The following is a 15,077-nucleotide window of genomic DNA, read 5'->3' as shown; positions in this document are numbered from 1 at the left end:
CTAAACCTAAATTTATAAATAAGAGCAACACCCCCGCCTTACTTTGCATCACGAGGGACTTGACTAAATATGTATGCCGGTGGGCAGGCCTCATTTAAGGGGAGGACAGCTGTAGGTTTAAGCCAGGTTTCACATAACCCAATCATATCTAAGTGGTGATCCATAATTAGATCATTAATGAGAAATGATTTTGAGGATAGTGATCTTATGTTAATGAGACCCAGACTAAGGACCTCAGTGGGGTTGAGAGTTGGACTGTTTGGATTTAGGGGTGGTTCCAGAGTAGCATATATAAGATGCCTGGAAGTAGGTTTAGGTTTGAGACATTCCATGCGGGTTGTAGGTAGCAAACACCAACTATTTAATATTGCTGGAACAGCCAACGGGCCATCCTCAATTTCAACATCATCCAATGTAGTAATGGGCATTAAGTTTGCAAAGCATACCCCTCTATGAATTTTATGGACACGTCTACGGAAACAGGCCACAGTCTCAACTGGACGAATTTCCCTTCCTGCCACATAAACTGTTTCAGTGCGGAAGGTTCCCTGTTCAAGCACCACCCCTGCCACATTTCTCTAAATAATGTGCAGTTGCATCAAGAAGGGCATCCGGTGTAAAACTTGTGCCAAATCAACATGCAGATCCTCATTGGATCTGCTGTGGTGACTAGGGTTGGGTATCGAGACGCGGTGCCAATAGAGCACCGGTTCCGACGTAAATGGTAGTAACAAGACCGAATAAGAATGAAAATTTCGGTGCCTCATTTCGGTGCCTGACGTTTTTTTTTTTCATGAGCCGAAAGGGGGCGACCGACCACGGTGTTCCGGCGTCAACCTGCGTGACGTCAGCGCCGCATTAGCTGATGAGAACTGATAGCGAGAGGATCAATAAAAATGCCGAAGGCGAAATGCTCCAAAGTTTGGCTTCATTTCACACCCAAGGGCAACGACTCTGCGACGGGCCACAGATGTCATAAAACAATTGCATGTAAGGGAGGTAACACATCAAATTTGATGAAGCATCTGGCCAGTCACGGAGTTTATTTGAAAGCTGAACAATGCACGGTGTTTGATAAACTGCGTGACGTTTCACGGCCCAGCACTTCGGCAGCAGGAGCTGCAGGGCAAATTGAAGAAAGTCCCACTCCCAGCCCTACTGGTGTGGCGTTGCACATCACCGATGATGATGATGACAGCAGCCGTTCCTCTTCAGGTAAGTTTAGTTTAATGCCAACCACAAATCTTGATTATTAAGTGTCTTAGGTTAGCATTAGCAAGTACTGTTGCATTTTAACAACGTGTGTCTAACGCCTGGCTATGTATTTTTTAAAATTACCGGTTCGAGAACCGTTTAAGCACCGGTATCGTTTAAAAAATACCGAGTAGGCACCGGTATCGGATAAAACCAAACCGATACCCAACCCTAGTGGTGACCCCGAGTGAAAACAAGGGAGCAGCTGAAGAGACTTACTTTTTGAATTAAGAAATGAAACCTCGGTGGAGGTATGTGCTCTACTGAGTACTCCTCTCCTGTACTTTTATAGCTGTAAATCCAGTAAGCAGTACTTATAAAAATAAGTCGAAGGAACTTATTTTTATGTATTTTTATTATATTATTATTATTATATAGTAACAAATATATAATACATGTTTTTTATAAATTACAACATATACCTCCATAATAATAATAATAATAATAATAATAATAATAATAATAATAATACTAGGGGAAGAACAGGCCACTCCCAGTGGAACTTTTTTTTTTACTTCATGCTAATTTGCCATTCTTACTAAATCTGACCCAAAAATTAGAAAATTGAAATTTTTACAAAATTACTATACAAAGGATCCTGAATTCACTTTGACGTGTCATAAACAGGCCATTTTTTGTAGGCACTGTATACAGACATCTGTAACAGGTCTGTCGTCATGGTTACTCTGATGCTTTGATTTGCAGGCTCCACTACAACGACAACATGAAAACCTGCTTCCACTTCACTTTTAGTGCATTTCAGCTGTTTGTCTCTGATTGTGTTAGTAGCTTTGAGGTCATTTGTCCATGAGATGTTGCGTTTGTTACTTTTGCTCAGCGCAGCGCAATAAAAATCTCACTTTATCATGAAGGCGCACGCTGCATCTTTTCCAGTTAAAAAGCGATTGCTTTGCGCTGCTGTCGAGATACCGGTGTCACCTCAGGCTGCCACTGCGCGGCATGGCGGCAGGCGGAGTCAGGCACTCTTAGTGATGAGCTGGGTGGGGTGCTCTCTGGTGGCCAGGAGGACTAGCTGCGCTTTGCTGCTACCTGCTGCCTGAGCTTCTCCCTCCTCTTCTTTTCAGTGAGCCTAGAAAGTCATATAAATACATTTTTATTCCATTATGTGAATGACACAGCGACCGCACTCATGCACTGTGTCCACGTCTGAACTTTTTTTCCAACAATGCATAAAAATATGTAATTAAATGTGTGTACATCTACGGCAAGGAAAAAATAACAGTGGAAAAATACTGCAAAAAAGCTTTCAAATATCAAATTATTTATGATACAGCATTAAAACCAAAACAAAAATAACTAAATAAATCCTCTACTTTATAACTAAATACTGGGTGATCTATACCATGGTTTCACAGAAATCAACTCATTGTTCATTGTTTATCATCCAGTGTTTTGTGTAATTATGCATTTGGTTGAGAGCCAAGAAAATATATGTCAGAAATAAGCTGTAATTTTACCAGATTACTGCTGGTCTCAGAAAAGTTTAAACTGGAGCCAGACTGATATATAGGTTGGCTGAAAATATCGGCTGATATGAGCCTTTTCAAATATATCGGTATCGGTTATTTTTGCCGATATGAAAAATTTTGTTTTCCTGAAGAAAAACAACTGCAGAAAAACACTCTGTTGGAAATGTCATTATGTAGTTTGTCCAGTAGAGGGCAGCCTGTTCATGCTGTCAAGCATGGTTAAGACCCATCACTTCTTGGTCACTTTAACTAAAAGAGACAGAGGCAAAGCGACCAGCTGTCATTCATTTTTAATCGGTGTATTGTACAGTGACAAGAGACAAGTGGTGAGTGCTGCCACATGGCGACTGCCAATCTGAGTGACAGCAGCTTGATATATGCTAGTTGGTTGTTGATTGTATTTATAGTTATTGATCATAAAGTTCATCTTTAAACTGTAAAACATAAAGCCTTAAGTACATTTTTTTGTCATTATGGTAAGATAATGAACTCTTAGGGACCATTTCCATTTTTATGTATATATTGGCAGATATATCGGAGCCATAATTTACATCCCAATATTGAACCCCTCAATAAAATCCATATCGGTGGGTATCTAACTATTTATTACGTCCACCAAGGACATAATAAAATCATTGTCATTTATTTATTTGTCTGTCTGTCTGTTAGCAAGATTATGTCAAACCTACTGCACAGATTTTGATGAAATTTTTACCACATATGGATATGAGACCATGGAAGACTCCACTGAATTTTAGAAATGATCCGGATCTGGATTCTGGCTCAGGATTTCACTTTATAGACTTTTAAGGGTTACATCAAAACTATTTCACGGATTTTCACCAATTTTGTACCACAGATAGATAAGGTTTCCCATTTTGTGAATTAAATATCAGATTGCAACATCTTGATCAGTCGGACCATTCTGGATTAGTATGCAATTATTGCATTGTGTTGTGATAACCCGTAAGTTGGAGAGGAAATGGCGTCTCACTAATTTAGAAGATCTTCACTTAGCCTGGAAAAAGAGTCTGTTGCTCTATAAAAAAGCCCTCCGTAAAGCTAGGACATCTTTCTACTCATCACTAATTGAAGAAAATAAGAACAACCCCAGGTTTCTTTTCAGCACTGTAGCCAGGCTGACAAAGAGTCAGAGCTCTATTGAGCTCAGTATTCCATTAACTTTAACTAGTAATGACTTCATGACTTTCTTTGCTAACAAAATTTTAACTATTAGAGAAAAAATTACTCATAACCATCCCAAAGACGTATCGTTATCTTTGGCTGCTTTCAGTGATGCCGGTATTTGGTTAGACTCTTTCTCTCAGATTGTTCTGTCTGAGTTATTTTCATTAGTTACTTCATCCAAACCATCAACATGTTTATTAGACCCCATTCCTACCAGGCTGCTCAAGGAAGCCCTACCATTATTTAATGCTTCGATCTTAAATATGATCAATCTATCTTTGTTAGTTGGCTATGTACCACAGGCTTTTAAGGTGGCAGTAATTAAACCATTACTTAAAAAGCCATCACTTGACCCAGCTATCTTAGCTAATTATAGGCCAATCTCCAACCTTCCTTTTCTCTCAAAAATTCTTGAAAGGGTAGTTGTAAAACAGCTAACTGATCATCTACAGAGGAATGGTCTATTTGAAGAGTTTCAGTCAGGTTTTAGAATTCATCATAGTACAGAAACAGCATTAGTGAAGGTTACAAATGATCTTCTTATGGCCTCGGACAGTGGACTCATCTCTGTGCTTGTTCTGTTAGACCTCAGTGCTGCTTTTGATACTGTTGACCATAAATTTTATTACAGAGATTAGAGCATGCCATAGGTATTAAAGGCACTGCGCTGCGGTGGTTTGAATCATATTTGTCTAATAGATTACAATTTGTTGATGTAAATGGGGAATCTTCTTCACAGACTAAAGTTAATTATGGAGTTCCACAAGGTTCTGTGCTAGGACCAATTTTATTCACTTTATACATGCTTCCCTTAGGCAGTATTATTAGACGGTATTGCTTAAATTTTCATTGTTACGCAGATGATACCCAGCTTTATCTATCCATGAAGCCAGAGGACACACACCAATTAGCTAAACTGCAGGATTGTCTTACAGACATAAAGACATGGATGACCTCTAATTTCCTGCTTTTAAACTCAGATAAAACTGAAGTTATTGTACTTGGCCCCACAAATCTTAGAAACATGGTGTCTAACCAGATCCTTACTCTGGATGGCATTACCCTGACCTCTAGTAATACTGTGAGAAATCTTGGAGTCATTTTTGATCAGGATATGTCATTCAAAGCGTATATTAAACAAATATGTAGGACTGCTTTTTTGCATTTATGCAATATCTCTAAAATCAGAAAGGTCTTGTCTCAGAGTGATGCTGAAAAACTAATTCATGCATTTATTTCCTCTAGGCTGGACTATTGTAATTCATTATTATCAGGTTGTCCTAAAAGTTCCCTAAAAAGCCTTCAGTTAATTCAAAATGCTGCAGCTAGAGTACTGACGGGGACTAGAAGGAGAGAGCATATCTCACCCATATTGGCCTCTCTTCATTGGCTTCCTGTTAATTCTAGAATAGAATTTAAAATTCTTCTTCTTACTTATAAGGTTTTGAATAATCAGGTCCCATCTTATCTTAGGGACCTCGTAGTACCATATCACCCCAATAGAGCGCTTTGCTCTCAGACTGCAGGCTTACTTGTAGTTCCTAGGGTTTGTAAGAGTAGAATGGGAGGCAGAGCCTTCAGCTTTCAGGCTCCTCTCCTGTGGAACCAGCTCCCAATTCAGATCAGGGAGACAGACACCCTCTCTACTTTTAAGATTAGGCTTAAAACTTTCCTTTTTGCTAAAGCTTATAGTTAGGGCTGGATCAGGTGACCCTGAACCATCCCTTAGTTATGCTGCTATAGACGTAGACTGCTGGGGGGTTCCCATGATGCACTGTTTCTTTCTCTTTTTGCTCTGTATGCACCACTCTGCATTTAATCATTAGTGATCGATCTCTGCTCCCCTCCACAGCATGTCTTTTTCCTGGTTCTCTCCCTCAGCCCCAACCAGTCCCAGCAGAAGACTGCCCCTCCCTGAGCCTGGTTCTGCTGGAGGTTTCTTCCTGTTAAAAGGGAGTTTTTCCTTCCCACTGTAGCCAAGTGCTTGCTCACAGGGGGTCGTTTTGACCGTTGGGGTTTTACATAATTATTGTATGGCCTTGCCTTACAATATAAAGCGCCTTGGGGCAACTGTTTGTTGTGATGTGGCGCTATATAAAAAAATTGATTGATTGATTGTACAGTGGTGGCACAGCTAACCAAAAGGTTAGCTTTGATAACCCTTAATGTTTACTTAAAAGTTAGCTTTTATAAAGCTAAACCGATAAATCCCTAAAAACATTTAGTAGTGCAGCAGATAAGTGAAACAATCATGCAAATGGTGATAAAAGCATCAAATTCAGCAGAAATACTCCTTAGACACGCCTCTTTTGAAAAGAAAAAAAAAGATTGGCCACTTGACTTTTCAATCGGTGGTCAGGTAGGGGTCAATTGAAGAATTGCACAGAGGTCAAAATTAAAAGATGCTCCAATCATATTGAAAAATATTCCACGTTATTTGCCTGATCATAAAGATTCCAAAAAGGTATAGTTTGGACTATCTGTGACTGAATTCTATGGAGTTACGGGATAAAAATAGCAAGAATGGTGACAAAGGACAGTGTCATTTTGTACAGGGGTCAAAAGTTAAAGTTGCTCCAATTTTGGTAAAAACTGACAAATCTGATGCTTTTATCACCATTTGCAGGATTCCACTCTAAATATTCTCTTATCCGCTGCACTATAGCGGAAATTACAGATAAACCCTAAACCTATAACTTTCAGTATTGACTCCAGCACACTGGTCATCCAGTAGATGGCAATATGAATAGCAATTGCCACACATTCGCTAAAATTCGCTTAACAAATAGAATTTTCAGTTTTCAAATTGCCTTTTTTTTACAAATGAAAAAAATGACATATTTACAAAGACATATTTATTTGTAAAACCCACCACACATTACAGTTACTTGTGTGTTACATACTGACCAACTACTGATGTCAGGAAGGATCAGAGGACTGAGTGCTGCCACTCATCGTCGTCTGTCTGCTACAAAACATGTAACAGGCAGGCACTAAAATCTATGATTTCTGAGTTTACAAATGTTGGTAAAGCCCCGGTCACAACCCACTGTGCGTTTTTTTTTCGCTGTACGTTTTCTGCGGATGCCACGGCCACTACGTTTTTGTGAAGACATACGGAGGCAATAGCAAGAGGAGGGAGGGAGTACGTTCAACGCACGTCTCTAGGAGTGTAACGATAAAGAGAGTTGACAATAAAGCAGTGTGTGTGTGTGTGTGTGTGTGTGTGTGTGTGTGTGTGGGGTCGGCTTTTCTTTTTTATGAGCGGGACGGGAGCAGCAGGTGTTTTTCGGCATCGGCGATGCATGAGCATGTCCAGCCTGCAGCGGTCAGTAGAGTGTTTACTTGCCTTGAAAAGTTACAGCTAGTTAACAGACTGAAGCTGTGGAGTGTGTGTTGCTGACGTTTGGAAATAAAGTCCAAGTTCAAGTGAGAAGCTGCGTTGTGCATGCAAGTCTGTTGGCCTCCATAGTATGTGGTGAGTGCCGTAATCCGTACTGCCTACGTACGGATTTGGTTAATTCAATAGTAATTGAATGAAAATGTGCCGCTTTGAATCCATACTGAGGCAGTACTCACAACGTGCGTCATCTGTACTGCTGGTGAATCCGCAGCCTGACCGCAGCAAAAGTTCTGCATGCACTAAAACCTCTACGGCGTGTCTGCGTGCTCCTAAATTCATACTGAGGCAGTACTTACGACGTACGGATCTCCAAATTTGGCCCACGTTTTTGCAAGTAGACTGCACGCACTTGTAAGTACGGCGTGTTGTGACCACAGCTTAACTGTTAAGCTTTATTCACTATGCCCACAAAAATATGTTAGCTGTCTAAAAGTTATCAGAACAAAATTTATCAGAAGCTAATTGGTCCACTGATAGTTTTCAAAGTTATCTGAAAAGCTAATCCGCTAATGAAAATGTTAGCTTCGATAATTTGCGGATAGTGGATTAGCGGAACTGTGCCCACCACTAGTGTTGTGGAATCTTGATCCAGGTGAAGTCTGGATCTTTTAATTTATGTCCTTGTCAACCTTTGGCAGATGTCAGGAATCTCGTGTTATTAATCAGTTTCATTAATGTTATACTGTTTACCAGATCAAGTCGAGGGAAACATGATGGACTCACCTTTTAATTTGGCTTTCTAAAACCACTGGACTGGAAATGAACTGGGAATTCTATTTTCCTGAGGCAGTGACATGAGAGTGGCGAATACAAAGATGACATGATTTGGGTGCAGCTACCTGCGGTTCCGAGCCTCAACCAGCTCACTGAGTTGGTCCTGAGCCGCCCGCAGCTCTTCCAGGCTCTGCTGGTAGCTGGTGTCAGCTGTTCCAGACCTTTCCAGGATTGACACCTGATTGGACAGCTCACTGGTTCGATCCCGCAGCCGCTGGATGGACATGTACAAGTTTTCGTCGTCTTCCTCCTGCAGCCATCATCAGACGCTGTCAGACGCAGTACGGGTGTAAGACCCTTGCTTACAGATTACGACGTTTACCTTTGCGTTGACGATCTCGATGTGAACCAGCAGTGACGCCAACTCCAGCTCTTCACTGTAACTGTTTTTCAGGGGAACGCTTCTGTAACCTGATGGGAGAAAAACAACAAGAAGGCTGAATCAAAACACGCCGTCTTACAAAATCTTTTCCTTATTTTCATTAGTTGTACTTTATTTATACTAATAATTATTGATGCATTTAAAAAAAAAAAAAAGCAAGTTTTTAAATATCTGGTGATTCATTCTTCACTGCCCATCCCCTACTATAAAATTACTCTGACATAAAAATTATTTATAATTATTAAAACAGTATTTAATTCTAATTTAATTAAAACTTTAAAATAAACAACAATTGCTTTTATGCTATTTTTTTCTGCCACTGTTGCAATACAAGATTAATGTTTTTCTTTTTTTCTTTTTTTTTTTTAAGCTTTTTAAAAGCTTTTGTATGTTACATTTTTATCCCAAGTCCTGGGTTGTTTCATATTTTAAAACAGATTTTATCTTTAATAAACAAAATTTATGAACTTTTAGTTGTAGCCTGAGATAGTCTTACAGGAAATAGAAAAAAAGAAAACAAATGATTAACTTCCTTGAACATTTTCTTTTTTTCTTTTTTTTTTTGTGCATGAGCAAATATTTCCCAACAAATATTTACCATATTTTCTGGGGTACAAGTCACACCAGAGTATAAGTTGCACCATTTTTTTCTGTATGTGGAACTCATTTTTTAACAGTGGACAGGAACTCAGTAGCACATGTGCACACTACAGCATGCGCTGTTGCTTAACATACTTTTAAATTCCCAAAATAAGCAAGATGTATAAATAAAGATGCACTGGTCAACATATTGGATGTTACGTGACACAGTTTGGACAAAAGGAATCCTGAAATGGACATGGATGGAGATGTGAACAGTGCATTTATGCAAGAAGCCCTCAGCCTGTGGTGTGTACCATAAGGACTGTTAAATTCCAAAAATAAGCAAGATAGACAAGTAAATGTGTATTAGGCTGGATGTTATTTGATGCAGATGAACAGATTACTGGCCCACAGTGTTGGAAACACTAGAATAAAAATGCACATTTGTCTTTTATTTGTGCTTTTCTTCTAAGCAGCTGTTTAATTTTGGATTTTTGTGCATTGATGCAACGTACTTTTATTATTAGTGCTCATACTTTTGTTATTGGAATTTATTTTGTTTAGTGCATTAATTCCTGGGAAAGGCCAACATAAAGAGTTGTTATATAACAACATAAAGAGTTTCAGGCTCCTCTCCTGTGGAACCAGCTCCCAATTCAGATCAGGGAGACAGATACCCTCTCTACTTTTAAGATTAGGCTTAAAACTTTCCTTTTCGCTAAGGCTTATAGTTAGGGCTGGATCGGGTGACCCTGGACTATCCCTTGGTTATGCTGCTTTAGACGTAGACTGTGGGGGGGTTCCCATGATGCACTGTTTCTTTCTCTTTTTGCTCTGTATGCATCACTCTGCATTTAATCATTAGTGATTGATCTCTGCTCCCCTCCACAGCATGTCTTTTTCCTGGTTCTTTCCCTCAGCCCCAACCAGTCTCAGCAGAAGACTGCCCCTCCCTGAGCCTGGTTCTGCTGGAGGTTTCTTCCTGTTAAAAGGGAGTTTTTCCTTCCCACTGTTGCCAAGTGCTTGCTCACAGGGGGTCGTTTTGACCGTTGGGGTTTTTCATAATTATTGTATGGCCTTGCCTTACAATATAAAGCGCCTTGGGGCAACTGTTTGTTGTGATTTGGCGCTATATAAAAAAAAAGTTGATTGATTGATTGATTGATTATATTATGATCAATAAACATCATCATCATTATTAATATGATTATTAATGACCAAATGATTTTTTTTAACTTATAAGTTCCACCAGAGTATAAGTGACAGGACCCCCCAAATTAGCAAATAAATAAATAAATAATCCCACAATTTATACTCTGCAAAATAAGATACTACTTTGATAAATTTGCTGCAAAATTCAAAATTTAACATGACATCTTATTCACAACAGTATTTCTGTGAATGAATGTTCCTCCATACAAACTCCAAACCAGCATCTTTAATCATTTATCAAAAGACAATCAAACAGTCGTGGCTTCATCAAAAGGTCCTCTGACCTGTGACCTATAGAGCTTTAGCAGACTGACCTGTTCGGAGCAAACAGACGGGGTAGGTGGCCTGCGCCAAAAAGTTTGGGTCACTGAACATGTCCTCCTCATAGACGGTGAGGCGCAGGAAGGAGAAAGTGGGATTGCGGATGTCAAAGACAAACTGCTTCTGCACCCACACAGGATTCAGACCGTTATCAGCTGGAAGGTTCGAGAGAGAGCAAAGGTCGCTTTCAAAACATACAACTCAGACCTGAATGTATGACCTCAGGAAATGACTGATGTCCTACATGTGGATCCATGCCGAGGATGTATGGACATGCTGGACTCAGAGTCTTACCAACAACGTCTGTCTTGTACTTGCAGCTGTCGTAATCGGCCCCACAGATCTCCACCTCCACAAACGGACAAACGATGCTGCGGCCGTTTTTCGGCAGATGTCGAGCTCCCAGCACCTGGTGGAAGAGGTGTGGCAACGTGAGCGCGGCACAAGAAAACACAAGACCCAAGACCCGCTGTCCAGATATTTATTCTGTTTATTCTTTGACTGACAGCGAGACTGTCACTTTGTTTGGTCATAGAAGATCTTTTGTGACATCACACAGAGAAATGCTGAGGTACAAAAATACAAAAAAGCAGAAGTTGATTCTTTAAAGGAGCTAAAACCAGCAGAGCTGGAGACTTTTCCTGCGGTAAACAAATAAATCAATTCAGGTTTTTGATTAAAGGATGAGTTCATTCTTTGTACAATCTTAGTCATATTAAAAAAAAATCAATCATTGTTGGAAATAAAGTCTCTGAATGACTCTGACGACTCACCTTTGACATATGTGAGAAATTCAATTTTAAAAAGTGTGTCAGAAGGAATTAAAAAGTCAACGATCAACTGAAAACACCTTTGAACAGAGTTCCTACAGCTTAAGGCACGACAGATTTAAGACTTTTTAAGACTTTTCAGTGCCAGTCCAAATGAAATTTAAGACCAACATGACAATAACCAAAACTAAAAGGGGGGGGAGGCAAATAAGTGGTTGGAGGTTCCGGACAAATATGCCTAAATATTTATTGTAATGGTAACTGGTTTAACCCACAACTGAATAATCAAACCTGAAAAGCCAATCTTCAATAAAGTTACACTTTCCCAAGTGTTTCCGCTCTGAGCTTTCCAGCAACAAACAAAAGAGGATTTGTTGGCTCCACTGTCTCGCTTTGCGTAGTGTTACGGGAAGCTTTCACTGGATTCTACTAAAAATAAATAAACAAACAGATTTACCATTTGTTTTGATATTTTAACTGCAATGTCAGAAGACATCCATCCATCCATCCATCCATTTTCTTCCGCTTTATCCGGAGTCGGGTCGCGGGGGCAGTAGCTCAAGCAAAGCCGCCCAGACCTCCCGATCCACACACACCTCCTCCAGCTCCTCCGGGGGAACCCCAAGGCGTTCCCAAGCTCAGAAGACAACATAAATAAAATCCTACTTCCCACATCTTGGCATCTTTAAGACTTTTGAAAGAGTGATTGAAGACATTTTCATGCCAATTAAGGGCTTATTTTTATCCATCCATTTTTTGCTGGTCATAAAGGTCCAGGTCGTGGTGGCAGGGGACCAAGCAGCTCCTCCCACACTTCCCTATGCTTAGACAAGTCTTCTAACTCTTCCTGGGGGATGTGTTCAGTGTGTTCCAGGTCTCCTCCCAGATGGATGTGCCTAGAAGTCCTCCCTAAGGAGACAACTGGGGGGATTCCTCACCAGAAGCTGGAATTACCTCAGTTGACTCCTTTCAATGTGAAGAAGCAGCAGCTCTACTCTGAGTCCCTCCTGGATATTCAAGCTTCTCACCCTGTCTAGGAGCATAAGCCCAGAGATCCTATGGAGGAGTCTCATTTCTGCTGCTTATTCTTTCAGTCCTTACTGAAAGCTCCTGCCCATAGGTGAGGATAGGAGCAGAAATCAAAGGGTAAATCAAGAGCCTTCTGGTTCAGCTCCTTCTTCACTATGACGGTCCGGTACAGTGTCCATCAAACATCAGACACTGCCGCAATCCGTCTATCAATCTCACACTCCAACATACCCCTACTTGTGAATAAGACTCAGAGATACTTAAACCCCTCCACCTGGAGCAGTAACTCTTCCCACGGAGGGGACAATCCACCATTTTCTGACAGAGGACCATGGTCTCAGATTTGGAGGTGTTGGTCCTCATCTCAGTCGCTCCATAGCCCATAAGGCCCACTGTAGCATGGCCCAAGCAGAGGGTCACCCCTTTGAGTCTGGTCTGCTTGAGGTTTCTTCCTCAGACAGAGTTTTTCCTTACCACTGTTGCGCTGGGGGTTAGTAAGGTTAGACCTTACCTGTGTGAAGCGCCTTGAGGCAACTCTGTTGTGATTTGGCGCTATATAAATGAAAATTCTTCTTCTTTGTCTTTCGGCTGTTCCCGTTAGGGGTCGCCACAGCAGATCAATCGTTTCCATCTCACCCTGTCCTCTGTATCTTCCTCTGTCACACCAACCACCTGCATGTCCTCTCTCAGCACATCCATGAACCTCCTCTTTGGTCTCCCTCTTCTCCTCCTGCCTGGTGGCTCCATCCTCAGCATCCTTCTCCCTATATACCCTGGGTCCCTCCTCTGCACATGTCCAAACCATCTCAATCTCGCCTCTCTGACTTTGTCTCCAAACCGTCCCACCTGAGCTGTCCCTCTGATATGTTCATTCCTAATCTTGTCCATTCTTGTCACTCCCAAAGAGAATCTCAACATCTTCAGCTCTGCCACCTCCAGCTCTGCCTCCTGTCTTTTTGTTAGTGCCACCGTCTCTAAACCATACAACATAGCTGGTCTCACTACTGTTTTGTAAACTTTCGCCTTCACTCTTGCTGATATTCTTCAGTCACAAATCACTCCTGCCACCTTTCTTCACCCACTCCACCCTGCCTGCACTCTCTTCTTCACCTCTCTACCACACTCTCCATTACTTTGAACAGTTGACCCCAAATATTTAAACTCATCTACTTTCACCACTTCTACTCCTTGTAACTGCACTATTCCACTGGGCTCCCTCTCATTCACACACATGTACTCAGTCTTGCTTCTACTGACTTTCATTGCCCTTCTCTCCAAAGCATATCTCCACTTCTCCAGACTAGACTCAACTTGCTCTCTACTCTCACTACAGATCACAATGTCATCTGCAAACATCATAGTCCATGGGGACTCCTGTCTGATCTCATCTGTCAACCTGTCCATCACCACTGCAAACAAGAAAGGACTCAGAGCTGATCCTTGGTGTAATCCCACCTCCACCTTGAATGAGTCTGTCATTCCGACCCCGCATCTCACCGCTGTCACACTATTCTTGTACATGTCCTGCACTACCCTAACATACGTCTCTGCCACTCCAGACTTCCTCATACAATGCCACAACTCTTCTCTTGGCACCCTATCATAAGCTTTTTCTAAGTCCACAAACACACAATGTAACTCTTTCTGTCCTTCTCTGTACTTTTCCCACAGTATTCTCAGAGCAAACATTGCATCTGTAGTGCTCTTTCTCGGCATGAAACCATATTGCTGCTCACAGATCTTCACCTGTTTTCTAAGCCTAGCTTCTACTACTCTTTCCCATAACTTCATGCTGTGGCTGATCAGCTTTATGCCTCTGTAGTTACTGCAGCTCTGCACATCACCCCTGTTCTTGAAAATAGGAACCAGCACACTTCGTCTCCACTCCTCAGGCATCCTCTCACTTTCCAAGATTTTATTAAACAATCTGGTTAGAAACTCTACTGCCATCTCTCCTAGACATTTCCATGCCTCCATTGGAATGTCATCTGGACCAACTGCCTTTCCACTCTTCATCCTCTTCATAGCAGCCCTCACTTCTTCCTTGCTAATCTCTTTTACTTCCTGATTTACTCTCGCCACATCATCCAGCCTTTTCTCTCGCTCATTTTCTTTATTCATCAACTCTTCAAAATATTCCCTCTACCTTCTCAGCACACACTCCTCACTTGTCAGCACATTACCATGTGCATCTTTTACCACCCTAACCTGCTGCACATCCTTTCCAGCTCTGTCCCTTTGTCTGGCCAATCGGTACAAGTCCTTTTCTCCTTCCTTACTATTCAACTTCTTGTACAGCTCGCAATATGCCTTTTCCTTTGCTTTTGCCACTTCTCTTCTCGCCTTACGCCGCATCTCCTTGTACTCCTGTCTACTTTCTTCATCTCTCCGACTATCCCAAAACTTTTTCGCCAACCTCTTTCTCCTTATGCTTTCCTGGACCTCTTCATCCCACCACCAAGTCTCCTTGTCTTCCTTCCACTGTCCAGATGTCATACCCAGTACTGCCCTAGCTGTCTCCCTCACCACATCTGCAGTACTTTTCCAGTTGTCCAAAATTGCTTCCCCTCCAACTAGTGCTTCTCTCACCTGCTCGCTAAATTTCAAACAGTCTTCCTCCTTCAGCTTCCACCATCTGATCCTTTGTTGAGCTCTCACTCTCTTCTTCTTCT

At 41.3% G+C, this 15,077-nt stretch overlaps 1 protein-coding gene across 1 annotated transcript in view; it reads right to left on the bottom strand.

The window, feature by feature from the left end:
• Nucleotides 1–2,104: 2,104 nt before the first annotated feature.
• LOC117519437 (1-phosphatidylinositol 4,5-bisphosphate phosphodiesterase gamma-1-like) overlaps nt 2,105–15,077 on the bottom strand; it is a 77,537-nt gene continuing 64,564 nt past the window's right edge. Inside the window, exons 28-32 of the mRNA XM_034180782.1 lie at nt 10,901–11,015; nt 10,600–10,761; nt 8,432–8,520; nt 8,175–8,359; nt 2,105–2,344 (exon numbers count right to left, since the gene is read on the bottom strand). Coding sequence (XP_034036673.1) covers nt 2,284–2,344; nt 8,175–8,359; nt 8,432–8,520; nt 10,600–10,761; nt 10,901–11,015 — 612 coding nt within the window. The 3' untranslated portion in view covers nt 2,105–2,283. The remainder of the gene's footprint in view (nt 2,345–8,174; nt 8,360–8,431; nt 8,521–10,599; nt 10,762–10,900; nt 11,016–15,077) is intronic.

This window comes from Thalassophryne amazonica, chromosome 10, assembly GCF_902500255.1.
Source record: "Thalassophryne amazonica chromosome 10, fThaAma1.1, whole genome shotgun sequence".
In the NCBI taxonomy this organism is placed as follows: Eukaryota; Metazoa; Chordata; class Actinopteri; order Batrachoidiformes; family Batrachoididae; genus Thalassophryne; species Thalassophryne amazonica.
The sequence above is the reverse complement of the archived record's forward strand: the minus strand, read 5'-3'. Positions and strand labels throughout refer to the sequence as shown.